Source organism: Bombina bombina, chromosome 6 (genome assembly GCF_027579735.1).
Source record: "Bombina bombina isolate aBomBom1 chromosome 6, aBomBom1.pri, whole genome shotgun sequence".
NCBI classification, from domain to species: domain Eukaryota; kingdom Metazoa; phylum Chordata; class Amphibia; order Anura; family Bombinatoridae; genus Bombina; species Bombina bombina.
This window is the reverse complement of record NC_069504.1, coordinates 582051211-582068551: the sequence shown is the minus strand read 5'-3', so window position 1 is coordinate 582068551 and position 17341 is coordinate 582051211. Positions and strand designations below refer to the sequence as shown.

Genomic DNA, 17341 nt, shown 5'->3' with positions numbered 1-17341 from the left:
TAGTTGTGATGGACCCCTGCCTTAGCACCAACCTCCCTGATCCCCCCCTCCAGCTCTCTAACCCTCTCCCCTACCTAATTACCGCCATCTTGGGTACTGGCAGCTGTCTGCCAGTACCCAGTTTGGCCCCACTGGCCAAACTATTTAAATTTTATTTATAACTTTTATTTGTATTTTTTATACAATTTTATTTCTGTAGTGTAGCAGCCCCCCCCACAATACCCCCACCCCCCTCCCCCTCCCAGATCCTTTTATATGTAAAAAAAAAAAAAAAAAAATGGAACTTTTTTTTTTTAACTTTTTTTTCCCCCTTCCTTCATTGGTGTCAGTGTGGTAATGCGCGCGCGTGCACGTGCACGCGCATCCACGTACACGCGCGCACATCGTGCACGTGTGCGCGCGCATCGTGCACGCGCGCGCACACGCTCCCTCCTCCCACTGGGCAAAGGCACCATCGGCACCATCACTACCGGTGCAGAGAGGGCCACAGAGTGGCTCTCTCTGCATCGGAGGCTTGTAAAGGGGTATTGCAGGATGCCTCCATATCGAGGCATCACTGCAATACCCTCAGAGCTGCTGGAAGTGATTGTGATCACTTCCAGCACTCTGTTAGACAACTGACGTACCAGGTACGTCCATTGTCATTAACTGCTTGTTAATGCATGACGTACCTGGTACGTCAGTTGTCATTAAGGGGTTAAGAAATTAGGATTATACTTTGTATATTTCTGTGTATCTTCTATAAATAACATTGCAGTTTGTATTTTTTCTTTAAAATAAAATTGACAGCTTCCAAAAGCAGGAGGGACAATGCTCATGAAATGCTGTTAGCATTTTACACAAGCTGGTCTCACTGAATTATCTCGCCAGATGTATGTAGCTGAAGTTTGCTCAAAATTTAAAATACACTTATTTAAATGACAAAATAGTCATATATATTAAACTAGAGGCAAGATCAAGTTAAATTGTAGTGAAAATATTTCAGTTTAATTTGTATTTGCTGCAAACCGAGCCTTTATATCAGTTTCAGGAGTTCTGTTAACTTCACTCTCCCCTGTAAAATTCTGTATACTAGAGAGCCTCATTACTTTCTATGGAAGGCATATTTCTGAGACTTCCAGGTTCTGACATTTTTCTTATAGAATTCAGAGAGTTCAGACCCTGTGAAGTTTGCACTATTATGAATCAAATATGCATTATAAAACAAAATAGAAAGTGCAAAGTTTAACTGTAATAAAACTTAATCTGAAGTATTACGTTTTTTAAAATAGAAAGCACAAAATGTAAATGCTGCAGAACTCTGTCATGCAGTGCTATTATATTGCACTAGCCTTGTCTATCCTTCACATCTAGAAATGTCCCTTGGAGAACTATAGCAAAATCTGCCTTTTTAGAATCTCTTGAGGGATCTTGCAGTGCTTTAGGATCATTTTATATCATCTCATCAGATCGGGAGAGCTTTATATCATTAGACCCTTAAAATTACCCACAGTGGGGCATAAATGTGAGCAGCGGCTAAAAATCCAAAACAACTCAGCACAGGGGGTGGAAATGTCTCAGCAGTTGGTCTCTGTTTACATTTCTCTAAATGATTATCAAGCTTGTAAAAAGTATTAAAGGAATGTTGTACTCTACGTTTTTCTCCCCTTTAATGTCTTCCCAAATGGTCCTTTTTACCTGCTGTAGTGTATTTAATTACACACACATTGCAAAAGATATGCATACAAAATATTTGAATTATTCTACTGTGACCAGTTAAAGGGACAAATAATTCAATATTATGCACTTTTTTTATGATTATTGAAAGTTGCTTTGCAACTACTATTACGAACAATCACTGTGTTGAATGTAGCAGGGTTAGTTTTGATGGGATTTTTTTTTTTTTTAATTAGAGGAACAGGGGACAATATTTATTATGCTTAGTGAAAATACTGTTAAATATATGCTTTCATTATGCAACATTTTATGGGGAATTTATTTTTCAGCTGTAATTCATCTTTACTTTGCATTTCATGTTTACCTCCCTTCTTCAGAGAGTAGCTATTATTGCAAGGCAGATACATTCTTAAAGGGCTATTTCATCAGAAAATGTAATTCCCTATAAAATAAAAATGTTTAATTTATGCTTAATTATAGAATGTTGCGGTGCCTTTTTATCATTTATTCTGCTTGTTTTTACTTTAAAGGGACATTAAACACTAGATTTTTCTTTGCATAAATGTTTTGTAGATGATCAATTTATATAGCCCATACAGTTTTTTTTGTTTTTTTTTAAATGTATAGTTTTGCTTATTTTTTAATAACATTGCTCTGATTTTCAGACTCCTAACCAAGCCCCAAAGTTTTAGGAGAGTACTGACATATACCTACTCCAGCTTGCTTCTGTTTGTGTAAAGAGTCTTTTCGTATACAAAGGCAGGGGAGGGGGGGAGTGTCTGTTTTTCCCACTTGCAGTGGGTGTTCCAGTAACCTTTTTAACAGAGCTAAACTGGGAACTATTTAGTAACGGCTAGATTTAGAGTTCTGCTGCCAAAGGGGTGCGTTAGCTACGCATGCTTTTTTTCCCCCACACCTTTTAAATACCGCTAGTATTTAGAGTTCACAGAATGGCTGCGTTAGACTCCAAAAAAGGGAGCGTAGAGCATATTTACTCTCGATACCAGCGTTGCTTACGGACGCGGCCAGCTTCAAAAACGTGCTCGTGCACGATTCCCCCATAGAAAACAATGGGGCAGTTTGAGCTGAAAAAAAACCTAACACCTGCAAAAAAGCAGCGTTAAGCTCCTAACGCAGCCCCATTGTTTCCTATGGGGAAACACTTCCTAAGTCTGCACCTAACACCCTAACATGTACCCAGAGTCTAAACACCCCTAACCTTACACTTATTAACCTCTAATCTGCCACCCCCGCTATCGCTGACCCCTGCATATTATTATTAACCCCTAATCTGCCGCTCCGTACACCTCCGCAACCTACATTATACCTATGTACCCCTAATCTGCTGCCCCTAACACCGCCGACCCCTATATTATATTTATTAACCCCTAATCTGCCGCCCCCGCTATCGCTGACCCCTGCATATTATTATTAACCCCTAATCTGCCGCTCCGTACACCGCCGCAACCTACGTTATCCCTATGTACCCCTAATCTGCTGCCCCTAACACCGCCGACCCCTATATTATATTTATTAACCCCTAATCTGCCGCCCCCAACGTCGCCTCCACCTACCTACACTTATTAACCCCTAATCTGCCGACCGGATCTCACCGCTACTCTAATAAATGTATTAACCCCTAAAGCTAAGTCTAACCCTAACACTAACACCCCCCTAAGTTAAATATAATTTAAATCTAACGAAATAAATTAACTCTTATTAAATAAATTATTCCTATTTAAAGCTAAATACTTACCTGTAAAATAAACCCTAATATAGCTACAATATAAATTATAATTATATTGTAGCTATTTTAGGATTAATATTTATTTTACAGGCAACTTTGTAATTATTTTAACCAGGTACAATAGCTATTAAATAGTTAATAACTATTTAATAGCTACCTAGTTAAAATAATTACAAAATTACCTGTAAAATAAATCCTAACCTAAGTTGCAATTAAACCTAACACTACACTATCAATAAATTAAATACAAATATCTACAAATAAATACAATGAAATAAACTAAAGTACAAAAAATAAAAAAGAACTGTTACAAAAAATAAAAAAATATTTACAAACATTAGAAAAATATTACAACAATTTTAAACTAATTACACCTACTCTAAGCCCCCTAATAAAATAACAAAGACCCCCAAAATAAAAAAATGCCCTACCCTATTCTAAAATGAAAATAGAAAAGCTCTGTTACCTTACCAGCCCTGAAAAGGGCCCTTTGCGGGGCATGCCCCAAAGAATTCAGCTCTTTTGCCTGTAAAAAAAAACCATACAATACCCCCTCCCAACATTACAACCCACCACCCACATACCCCTAATCTAACCCAAACCCCCTTAAATAAACCTAACACTAAGCCCCTGAAGATCTCCCTACCTTGTCTTCACCACGCCGGGTTCACCGATCGATCCAGAAGAGCCTCCGATGTCTTGATCCAAGCCCAAGCGGGGGGCTGAAGATGTCCATGATCCGACTGAAGTCTTCTATCAAGCGGCATCTTCAATCTTCTTTCTTCCGGATCCATGTAGTTCATCCCGCCGACGCGGAACATCCATCTTCACCGACGACTTCCCGACGAATGACGGTTCCTTTAAGGGACGTCATCCAAGATGGCGTCCCTCGAATTTCGATTGGCTGATAGGATTCTATCAGCCAATCGGAATTAAGGTAGGAAAATTCTGATTGGCTGATGGAATCAGCCAATCAGATTCAAGTTCAATCCGATTGGCTGATCGGATCAGCCAATCAGATTGAGCTCGCATTCTATTGGCTGATCGGAACAGCCAATAGAATGCAAGCTCAATCCGATTGGCTGATCCGATCAGCCAATCGGATTGAACTTGAATCTGATTGGCTGATTCCATCAGCCAATCAGAATTTTCCTACCTTAATTCCGATTGGCTGATAGAATCCTATCAGCCAATCGGAATTCGAGGGACGCCATCTTGGATGACGTCCCTTAAAGGAACCTTCATTCGTCGTCTAGTCGTCGGAAGAAGAGGATGGATCCGCGCTGGAGGTCTTGAAGATCAGCCGGTCGCCATCGAATGGAAGAACATAGAAGATGCGGCTTGGATGAAGATGTTTGCCGGTCCGGATGTCCTCTTCTGCCCGCTTGGATCAAGACTTCAGCCGGATGATGGATGTCTTCAGCCCCCCGCTTGGGCTTGGATCAAGCATCGGAGCCTGGACGGATCGCTGATACCCGGTGTGGTGAAGATAAGGTAGGAAGATCTTCAGGGGCTTAGTGTTAGGTTTATTTAAGGGGGGTTTGGGTTAGATTAGGGGTATGTGGGTGGTGGGTTGTAATGTTGGGGGGGGGGATTGTATGTTTTTTTTCCAGGCAAAAGAGCTGAATTCTTTGGGGCATGCCCCGCAAATGGCCCTTTTAAGGGCTGGTAAGGTAAAAGAGCTTTTCTATTTTAATTTTAGAATAGGGTAGGGCATTTTTTTATTTTGGGGGTCTTTGTTATTTTATTAGGGGGCTTAGAGTAGGTGTAATTAGTTTAAAATTGTTGTAATATTTTTCTAATGTTTGTAAATATTTTTTTATTTTTTGTAACTTAGTTATTTTTTATTTTTTGTACTTTAGTTAGTTTATTTCATTGTATTTATTTGTAGGTATTGTATTTAATTAATTTATTGCTAGTGTAGTGTTAGGTTTAATTGTAATTTAGGTTAGGATTTATTTTACAGGTAATTTTGTAATTATTTTAACTAGGTAGCTATTAAATAGTTATTAACTATTTAATAGCTATTGTACCTGGTTAAAATAATTACAAAGTTGCCTGTAAAATAAATATTAATCCTAAAATAGCTACAATATAATTATAATTTATATTGTAGCTATATTAGGGTTTATTTTACAGGTAAGTATTTAGCTTTAAATAGGAATAATTTATTTAATAAGAGTTAATTTATTTCGTTAGATTTAAATTATATTTAACTTAGGGGGGTGTTAGTGTTAGGGTTAGACTTAGCTTTAGGGGTTAATACATTTATTAGAGTAGCGGTGAGATCCGGTCGGCAGATTAGGGGTTAATTATTGTAGGTAGGTGGAGGCGACGTTGGGGGCGGCAGATTAGGGGTTAATAAATATAATATAGGGGTCGGCGGTGTTAGGGGCAGCAGATTAGGGGTACATAGGGATAACATAGGTTGCGGCGGTGTACAGAGCGGCAGATTAGGGGTTAATAATAATATGCAGGGGTCAGCGATAGCGGGGGCGGCAGATTAGGGGTTAATAAATATAATATAGGGGTCGGCGGTATTAGGAGCAGCAGATTAGGGGTACATATGGATAACTTAGGTGGCGGCGGTGTACGGAGCGGCAGATTAGGGGTTAAAAATTTTTAATAGAGTGGCGGCGATGTGGGGGGACCTCGGTTTAGGGGTACATAGTTTATGGGTGTTGGTGTACTTTAGAGCACAGTAGTTAAGAACTTTATAAACCGGCGTTAGCCCAGAAAGCTCTTAACTACTGACTTTTTTCTGCGGCTGGAGTTTTGTTGTTAGATTTCTAACACTCACTTCAGCCAAGACTCTAAATACCAGCGTTAGAAAGATCCCATTGAAAAGATAGGATACGCAAATGCATAGGGGGATCTGCGGTATTGAAAAGTCGCGGCTGCAAAGTGAGCGTTAGACCTTTACCTACACGACTCTAAATACCAGTGGTAGCCCAAAACCAGCGTTAGGAGCCTCTAACGCTGGTTTTGACGGCTACCGCCAAACTCTAAATCTAGCCGTAAGTTTTTAACGGTTTTATACTGGATTTTTAGATCAGTATCTGTGCATATTATTCTTTATAGTAGTGTCTATTACATGCAGTTAAATTAATATGTGTGTATACTTTTCCTTTAACTGTAATTTAACTATGACAACTGTGGTTTTTCCATTCACCCCTGAAAGACTGGAGTATATTCCTTGGAATGCAGAACCATGACATTCCTGTATGTTGCACAGTGATTGCTTTATATTTGTAAGAGTCTTTTCAAGCAGTGTTTAAGGCCTGCAAAACTTATTTATTTTGCATGCATATCGTTTGCAATGCAGTAAATAATATCTTATGACAATGAAACATTTACTTCATCTCTTTAATATTCTATTTGTCATCAAAAGTTTGTAACATTAAAACTAGCATGGGAAAAAATATATACAAAAGCTGTGTAGCTTTAGAACTGTGGTAAATGTGATTGTGTTAAAGTCCCTATAAAAGAATAAATTATTTTTACTAAAGTTCTGTGTTAATTTCTAAACCTATTTTATTCCCTTAGCGTTTTTCTCAAGAAGGCTGCTGAACTTGCGTATGTGTTGGATTTCAAGCGTCGTTCTGTTGTTCTTCAAGGTGATTATGAGATCATATTTTATGCACGCCATTTTCATTCATGTTTTGTTGACAGAACTGCAATGGTATATTCTTTACCGGCCATGCCTCCTGTTTGTGTATTTACATTTGTAGAACAGTAAACATCTCATTAGCTGTAAAAGAAGAAAAAAAACCCCATAAAAATAATTAAAGGATGTTAAGAACATTTCTTTCATGTAAATGGCAAGAGTCCATGAGCTAGTGACGTATGGGATATACATTCCTACCAGGAGGGGCAAAGTTTCCCAAACCTCAAAATACCTATAAATACACCTCCCACCACACACATACTTCAGTTTTACAAACCTTGCCTCCTATGGAGGTGGTGAAGTAAGTTTGTGCTTGATTTTTTTATGTTTTCTTCTATAATAAGCGCTTCTAAGCATTCTGAAGCCCAATTCCTCGCAGAGTATAGTGTTTGTCAGAGGGACGTGAAGAGAGTATTGCCTGTTGATTTTTATGGTTTCAGTCATGGGAAATCTTTTCAACGGTTCTCTGTTATAGGTCGTAGGTATTCATCTCCTACTTCCCTTTTCAGGTCAACGATATACTCTTGTATACCATTACCTCTGCTGATAGTTTTCAGTACTCGTTTGTCTGTCTGCTATATGTGAATGGGTGTCTTCGGTAAGTATGTATAATTATTTAAAGGGACGTAAAACCCAATTTTTTTCATTCATGATTTAGATAGAACATAACACTTTAAACGACTTTCTAATTTACTTCTATTATCATATTTTCTTTGCTTTCTTGTTATCCTTATTTAAAAAGCAGAAATGTAAGCTCAAGAGTGTACACGTGGTGTCTGCAGCACTATATAGCAGCAGTTTTGCAACAATGTTATACATTAGCAGGGGCACTAGATGGCAGCACTATTTCCTGTCCTGTAGTGCTTCAGGCATGTGCCTAGGTATCTCTTTAACAAAGAATAACATGAGAATTAAACTTTTTTGATAATAGAAGTAAATTGGAAACTTTTTAAAAATTGTATTCTCTATCTGAATAATGAAAGAAAATGTTTGGGTTTAATGTCCCTTTAAGACACACTCAGCTATGTTTGGTGCTTTATGTAGTAATATAAAGTTTAAAATATATGTATTTATTTATATTTGCCATCAGTCAGGTCTATGTGTATTTCCCTTTGCAGTCTAACCGTTTCAGTATGAGAATCATGTTTTAGGAAGTTATTTTTAAAAAATTTCTTACCTGGGGTTTAGTCTTTTTTTTTCCAATTTGACTGTTTTTTCCTTAAATTTCGCGGGCAAATCTAGGCTCGCGATGGCGCAAAATGCCGTTATTGTGTCATTTTTGGTGCAAATTTGCGTCTATAGTGTTGCAAGTTTAGTCATTTCCTGCGTCTTTATTGACGTTTGGCGCAAAGCCGCGGTTGTTATGACGTAAGTTGCGTCATTTCCGGGTGTTTGGCGCCAAAAAAATTTCGCTTTGTGATGTGCGTCATACTTGGCGCCAAATATTTTTTTGGTTATATTACCCCACTTCCTTTATGCTCCCTGCTCTCTTTATATTCTAGAGGGCTATGCTGTTTGCCTTTTTGCTTGTTTAGTATATGCATTTTTTCCCATTCCTGAAACTGCTATATGAGGAAATTGGATATTTTGTTTAAATGTTATTTTTTCTTTTACATTTTGCAAGATGTCTCAGTCTGATCCATTCTCAGAAGCTACTGTAGGAACCATGCTGCCTGAACACAGTTCTACCAAAGCTAAGTGTATCTGTTGAAAGCAAGCTGAGATTATATCTCCGGCTATATTATGTAACAGTTGTCATGATAAGCTTTTGCATGCCGATAATGTTTCTATTATTACTAGTACAGCACCTGTTGTTCCTTCAACATCTAATGTACATGATACCCCTTTTGATATGAGAATTTATATTGCTGATGCAATACAGAAGGTTATCTCTGCTATTCCACCTTCTAATAAACTTAAAAGGTCTTTAAAACTTCTCATAAAACTGATGAAATTTGTGATGACCGACAACATACTAAAATATCCTCCTCTGAAGAGGATCTCTCTACTTCAGACATTGAAATTGATAAATCTTCTTATCTTTTTAAGATTTAATATATTCAGTCTTTGTTGAAAGAAGTATTGGTTACTTACTATTGAGGAGTCTGATCCTCTTGATAACAAAACCAGTAAACGTTTAAATTCTGTTTTTAAACCTTCTGTGATTACTCCTGAGGTTTTTCCTATTCTAGATACGGGTTCTGGTGTAATTGCTAAGGAATAGTCTAAGCCTGGTGCTTCTTTTAATCCTTCTTCTAGGTTTAAGAAGTTATATCCTTTATCAGTGGCTAATTTGGAGTTTTGGGATAAAGTCCCTAAGGTTGATGGGGCTATTTCTACTCTTGCCAAACATACTACTATTCCTATGGAAGATTGTACTTCTTTTAAGGATCCTTTCGATAGGAAGATTGAATCTTATCTAAGGAAAGCTTCTTTACATTCTGGCTATATTCTTAGGCCTGCCATTTCTATGGCTGATGTTGCGGCTGCATCATCTTTTTGGTTGGATAGCTTAGCACATCAGCAAACAGATCCTGATTTGTCTAGCATTGTTCGTTTGCTTAAACATGCTAATCATTTTATCTGTGATGCTATTTTTGATATCATCAAGATTAATGTTAAATCTATGTCTTTAGCTATTCTGGCTAGAATGGCTTTATGGCTTAAATCATGGAATGCTAGGGGGCGGAGCTAGCTTTCTTTGAGAACAGACGGGTTTTCTAATATCTCCTGCATATAGCCATATTATACTTTTTTTCCCACTGAGATTTCTGCCAAAATATCTACTGCAACATTAGTCACAAACTACAGGGATCTCAGGGATTGAACTTTTGAGCAATCTTGATGAGCAGGAACCTCGGTATAGCACTCCTTCATGAAGCTCGCCTGACCGGCTACGGCATCAAACGGCCATTACAGACCTACTCCTCTTACTCAGCGGAACGCTTGCACGCAAACTTCAGGCAGGCACACAGGATTTGTTTTAAGTGGCATAACTCCATTATTGCCAATCGGTCACATAATAGTGTGTTTTATATATGGATCATAATACAATTTCAGACTCTGGTGATCAGACCTGTGGAATTCCCCCTCATTCTCCATTCTTACTGACTAGGCTAAAGTATATTCAGTAAGAATACCCACTATACGTCTAATCGCGATTATGGAGGAGACTAACCAGATACAATTGCTTATCATGAAGCTGGAACAGCAGATGCACAGACATTTTGTAGAACTTATACATACAATCAGGATCCCATGTTGGAATGGAGATCTCAGCACATCCAAAATGGCGGAGAGAGCGATCGACACTTTACATGGTGCGCTGTCACAGTTTGATGCAAGTATCCTTTCTCCCATAGAAGACTCAAATCAGAGTTGATTATTGCAGACCGGAGAGATAGAAATCGAGCTGCAAACTACGCCATTTAAGAGGGAACTTGGAAATGTATGTCTTACAGCTGAATCTGACGCAGTGACACAGTGGAGCAGGCCTCACACTGACTCCTTTCTAGCCGACATTCAGGATAGTGCAACCGGCCTCCTGATATATAGTAGCAACATAACTAAAGCAAGGAAGGTTGACAGTCAGATCATCACAGCACAGAGAACGCAAGAGGGTTCCCAACATCATTTTTCGAAGTCGCAAAAGACAAAGGGTGATTGAACGGATGAAGCCACACCATCAGCGCCATCACCTTAAACTCAATTCTTATTTCCCCAGCTACGTGTTCAGTGCCAAAAGAACTGGAATCGGGTAGTGTTAATTTTATTATGGATTGCACCAACAAACATGAATACCAGGATGACATATATATATTTCCATAGGCAGGCATGCATTGATGATGACTCTTAAGTCTGATGCAAGAATATATGTATATACTGCTTAATAACTAGACTGCAGCCTCATTGAAATCTGTTTGTTTATTTATATTTTGTATACTGGTAGTCTCTTCCCACTTAATTCCACAATCCCTCTGTCTTACTTGTACAGATACTACCACGTTTACATGTCTATCCCTCACTACCATGTAGCTCAATATGTATCTACTAGAGAAGTCTAACATCTTATAATCCATGCACCTAGGCCTGCCGATAATCTAGAATGCAATTTACCCTATGGATTTGTATATTTGATGTTGTGCTACTGTATATTTCACCATATAGCTTTATATGTATCTACTAGAGAAATCTAACAGTTTATAACCTATGCACCTAGGTCTGACGATAATCTAGAAAGCCACTTACCATTTGGATTTGTGTATTTGATGCTGTATTGCTATATATTTTATCCATTAGATGTTATATTATTTTATAATTTGAAAGCATCCATTTGTATTTTTGATATTGGTGTGTCTCTTATGACATCATGGGATGTTCTAACCTCCTTTTGAAATTTTTTTTGTGATATGTATGTCTTTATTCCATCAGACCTTACATTCTAACCCTATTATCAACCAGTTGCATTACCGTTGCTCTCTAATACATAAGTCACAGTAGCGGACTACACATATAGTACATGTATCTGAGAGACGCTTTAATTAACGTTACATGTCACATATAAACAGGGGTTCTTTGATTGCCTCATCAATCTTAATCACCTTCATGAGTACCCACATAAGGTGAGTGTTTAACTCTATTCAATCTACTACCCTATATAGATTTTGAGGGAGATGCTGCCAGTGGCCGTGGCGGCATAACCTGTAGCATGTGCTGAATAAGATATATCTGAAACACAATGATGGGTTACGTTTTACATCTACCTGTAGCAAGGTCTTGCTGATGCCCTGATAATAGTTAGAATCCTCTGTTCTGAACTACTTTTAAGCTTATCTTATATAAGGAGTCACCCTTTATTACTGCACTATTTTCTAAGTTTATATGTATGTTTATAGCTTACTCGGATTAATTACTTCATCTCCCCTCAAGCATTGCTATAATCTAGGACCTATATTACTACTTTACAAATATTGTAAACAAGCTCCCACCTCGCAATTACAATAGCATGTTTGGTGTTGTGAAGTTGGCTTCTATTATATGCTGCACTATATGTATTACTATTTTTCTATATCACTCAAATTATGGGCCACTCATCTTTTTAGCAAGTATCACTACGTACAGGCGCGCGTTAAATACTACAGGTACTACACGTATGTTATGCCTAATTCAAACCGTTATCAATAGCTAAATTTATGTTCTATATACTGCAATCACCAGGTTTAACCATTTATTGATCCATACCCGAGGTTTCTACACTAGATATACAGGTTAATATTTCTGTTTCATCAGTGAGACCCTTGTGCCCACTGGGCTAGTTCGACGTTGTTAAAGTGATATTCCTTACTGGTAGCTAGCCTATTGGTTCAATTTCCAGCTTTCAAAGAGATACTGATTACAGCACTGCTGCTACTCACTCTCCATGTTAGAGTTCTTTGCACTACTAAGTTCAGAGGCCCTAAACTTTTTACCAATCTAGCATCCTAACTTTCTCCGCCCTCCCCCATTTTCCCCCTTACCTTATTTAGAGCGGCTCTCACCCGCTGAATTTCCCTTCCCCAAAAACTATAATGCCAACCCCCCTTTGCCCCAATCTATTTGGAATTGATAAGCTAATCCAAGTTTTTTTTTTCTTTTCTCTATATAGTAATGTGGGGACCATTTTTATTTTTCATATAATATAAAACTGAGGTTCCATTATTTCTTGCATGAGACTCTTATAGACATACTAGTCCAATTTATTTTAGACTCTTACTCCCATCTGCTAGTTCCATGTTGTAGACTACTTTATTCCCTTACAGACAGGTGGAACAATAGACTAAGCTATATATTTTATAGGCAAAGTATCTATACCTTTTGAGAGATTTCCAGAAGGATTTCCTAGATTTGTTATTGATCTGTTTTTCTGTTATGTTTTTACGTTACAAATGTATGTCTCACTATATTTTTATTATTGTTTAAAAGTGAATCTCCTATGTAACATCTTCCACAACCTCAATAAAAAAATATTATAAAAAAAATAAAAATCATGGTATCTAAATCTAGATTACTATCTTTATCTTTCCAGGGTAATAATTTATTTGGTTCTCAGTTGGACTATTATTTCCAATATCACTGGGGGAAGGGAGTTTTTTTGCCCCAAGATAAAAAGTCTAAAGGTAAATCTAAAGCTTCTAATCGGTTTTGTTCCTTTTGTCAGAATATAGAAAAGAAAACCACTAGTTCCCCTAAGGTGCGGCCCTCAATCCAGTTCAACTGGTTGGGGGCAGATTGAAATTATTTCAAAATTTTTGGGCAGATTCTGTTCAGAATCGGTGGATTCAGAGCATTGTTTCTCAAGGGTATTGAATAGGTTTCAGAATAAGACCTCCCGTGAGAAGATTCTTTCTCTCTCATGTTCCAACAAATCCTGTGAAAGCTCAGGCTTTTCTGAAGTGTGTTTCAGATCTGGAGCTTTCAGAGGTGATTACACCAGTTCCGCTTCAGGAACAGGGTCTGGGTTTTTATTCAAATCTATTCATTGTCCAAAAGAAAGAAAATTAATTCAGACCAGTTTGGATCTGAAGTTTTTGAATAGTTTTGTAAGGGTCCCAACTTTCAAGATGGTGACTATAAGGACTATTATGCCTTTTGTTCAGCAAGGTCATTACATGTCCGCATTTGACTTACAGGACGCTTATCTTCACATTCCGATTCATCCAGATCACTATCGGTTTCTGAGATTCTCTTTTCTAGACAAGCATTACCAATTTGTCACTCTTCCATTTGACCTAGCGACAGCTCCAAGAATCTTTTCAAAGGTTCTTGGTGCCCTTCTATCTGTAATCAGAGAGCAGAATTGCAGTGTTTCCTTATTTGGATGATATCTTGGTACTGGCTCAATCTTTTCCTTTAGCAGAATCTCACACAAATCAACTAGTGTTGTTTCTTCAAAGACATGGTTGGAGGATCAATTTACCAAAGAGTTTCTTGATTCCTCAGACAAGGGTCACCTTTTTAGCTTTCCAGATAGATTCAGTGTCCATGACTCTGTCTTTAACAGACAAGAGACAGATGAAATTGGTTTCAGCCTGTCAAAACCTTCAGTCTCGATCATTCCCTTCAGTGGCTATTTGCATGGAAGTTTTAGGTCTAATGACTGCAGCATCAGACGCAATCCCCTTTGCTTGTTTTCGTATGAGACCTCTGCAGCTTTGCATGTTGAATCAATGGTGCAGGGATTATACTCGGATATCACAATTGATATTCTTAAATCCCAGCATTCTACTCTCTCTGACTTGGTGGTTAGACCATCATCATATTATTCAAGGGGCCTCTTTTGTTCATCCTTCCTGGACTGTAGTCTCAACAGATGCAAGTCTTTCAGGTTGAAGAGCTGTCTGGGGGTCTCTAACTGCACAAGGGGTTTGGAATCCTTAAGAGGCGAGGTTACTAATCAATAGCTTAGAACTCCGTGCTATTTTCAGGGCTCTTCAGGCTTGGTATCTATTAAAGAGAGAACTTTTCATTCGCTTTCAGACAGACAATATCACAACTGTGGCATATGTCAATCATCGGGGAGGGACTCTCAGTCCTTTAGCAATGAAAGAAGTATCACGGATACTTTCTTGGACGGAATCCAACTCTTGTCTAATTTCTGCTATTCATATCCCAGGTGTAGACAATTGGGAAGACGATTATCTCAGCCGTCAGACTTTGCATCCGGGGGAGTGGTCTCTCCATCCAGATGTTTTTTCAGATTGTACAGATGTGGGGTCTACCAGAAATAGATCTGATGGCTTCACATCTAAACAGGAAACTTCCCAGATACCTTTCCAGGTCCAGGGATTCTCAGGCGGAGATAGTGGATGCGTTAGCAGTTCCTTGGTCTTACCAACTTGCTTATATTTTTCCGACTCTAGTTCTTCTTCCAAGGGTGATCTCCAAGATCATAATGGAACAATCGCATGTGTTTCTGAAAGCACCAGCATGGCCTCCTAGGTTTTGGTATGCGGATCTTGTCCGGATGTCCAGTTGCCAACCTTGGTCACTTTCTTTAAAGCCAGACCTTCTGTCTCAATGGCCGTTTTTCCATCAGGGTCTCAAATCTCTAAATTTGAAGGTATGGAAATTGAACGTTTAGTGATTAGTCATAGAGGTTTCTCTGACTCCGTTAATACTATGTTGCAGGCTCGTAAGTCTGTTTCAAGGAAGATTTATTATCGGGTTTGGAACATCTATATTTCATGGTGTTCTTAAGATACAGAGGTATACCCCAGCGCCAACTCAACCTTATAAGCCTGAGGCGGTGGTACCTAGCTCCCACCTAGAGAAAGATAATTGTGAAGAATATGCCCAGGCGCCAACAATACGGAGGCTAAGGTTAAGGTACAAGAGTGGATACTAGTAATACTAAAATATTTTATTACATTAATGTCACTATTAAAAATTCTCTAAAAACTCATATAAAAACACAGTATTACATGTGCATCTTATATTATTATTTTTTATTTTCCATTTCCAATTTTCTTACCTCACACGATTTATTTCACACACTCAATTGAACACTTTGGAGTTCCTTTTGTATTGGATTAAGCAGCATTATACAATACCATTTCTATGTGTTTGTCACCCATTATGTATTAATGTTTTTATGTTTTATTAGCGTGGATCCATGCACATGTAATACTGTGTTTTTATATGAGTTTTTAGAGAATTTTTAATAGTGACATTAATGTAATAAAATATTTTAGTATTACTAGTATCCACTCTTGTACCTTAACCTTAGCCTCCGTATTGTTGGCGCCTGGGCATATTCTTCACAATTATCTTTCATGGTGTTCTTCTCATAAATTCTCTTGGCATTCTTTTAGAATTCCTAGAATTTTACAGTTTCTTCAGGACGGTTTGGATAAAGGTTTGTCTGCAAGTACTTTGAAGGGACAAATCTCTGCTCTCTGTTTTATTTCATAGAAAGATTGCTAAACTTCCTGAGGCTTTGGCCCGTATCAAGCCTGGTAAGTCTATTTCTCCTCCATGGAGTCTTAATTTGGTTTTAAAGGTTTTGCAGGCTCCTCCTTTTGAGCCTATGCATTCTTTGGATATTAAATTACTTTTTCTCTTGTTAAGTGTATCCAGTCCACGGATCATCCATTACTTGTGGGATATTCTCCTTCCCAACAGGAAGTTGCAAGAGGATCACCCACAGCAGAGCTGCTATATAGCTCCTCCCCTAACTGCCATACCCAGTCATTCTCTTGCAACCCTCAACATAGATGGAGGTCGTGAGAGGACTATGGTGTTTTATACTTAGTTTATTTCTTCAATCAAAGGTTTGTTATTTTTAAATGGTACCGGAGTGTACTGTTTATCTCAGGCAGTATTTAGAAGAAGAATCTGCCTGCGTTTCCTATGATCTTAGCAGAAGTAACTAAGATCCTTTGCTGTTCTCACACATTCTGAGGAGTGAGGTACTTCAGAGGGGGAATGGTGTGCAGGTTTTCCTGCAATAAGGTATTCGCAGTTAATATTTTTCTAGGGATGGAATTTGCTAGAAAATGCTGCTGATACCGAAGTAATGCAAGTAAAGCCTTAAATGCAGTGATAGCGACTGGTATCAGGTTTATTAATAGATACATACTCTTATAAAAATGTATTTTAAAACGTTTGCTGGCATGTTTAATCGTTTTTTATATATGTTTGGTGATAAAACTTATTGGGGCCTAGTTTTTTCCACATGGCTGGCTTGAATTTTGCCTAGAAACAGTTCCCTGAGGCTTCCCACTGTTGTAATATGAGTGGGAGGGGCCTATTTTAGCGCTTTTTTTGCGCAGCAAAAATTACAGACACAGACATCCTGCTTCTTCCTGCATGATCCAGGACTTCTCTGGAGGGCTCAAAAGGCTTCAAAAGTCGTATTGAGGGAGGTAAAAAGCCATAGTAGAGCTGTGGCAGTTGTTGTGACTGTTTAAAAAACGTTTTTTGTCATTGTTATTCCGTTTTTGGTATTAAGGGGTTAATCATCCATTTGCAAGTGGGTGCAATGCTCTGCTAACTTATTACATACACTGTAAAAAATTTGTTAGTGTAACTGCATTTTTTCACTGTTATTTCAAATTTGGACAGTAGCGTTTTTTATATTGCTTGTAAACTTGTTTTAAAGTGTTTTCCAAGCTTGCTAGTCTCATTGCTAGTCTGTTTAAACATGTCTGACACAGATGAATCTACTGGTTCATTATGTTTGAAAGCCATGGTGGAGCCCCATAGGAGAATGTGTACTAAATGTATTGATTTCA

At 38.2% G+C, this 17341-nt stretch overlaps 1 protein-coding gene across 1 annotated transcript in view; it reads left to right on the top strand.

The window, feature by feature from the left end:
* The window catches only part of MTMR10 (myotubularin related protein 10), a gene marked incomplete in the record, with an annotated part of 410677 nt that overhangs the window by 300709 nt on the left and 92627 nt on the right, over positions 1-17341 (top strand). Inside the window, 1 exon segment of the mRNA XM_053717557.1 lies at positions 6950-7020. Within this exon segment, the coding sequence (XP_053573532.1) occupies positions 6950-7020 (71 nt within the window).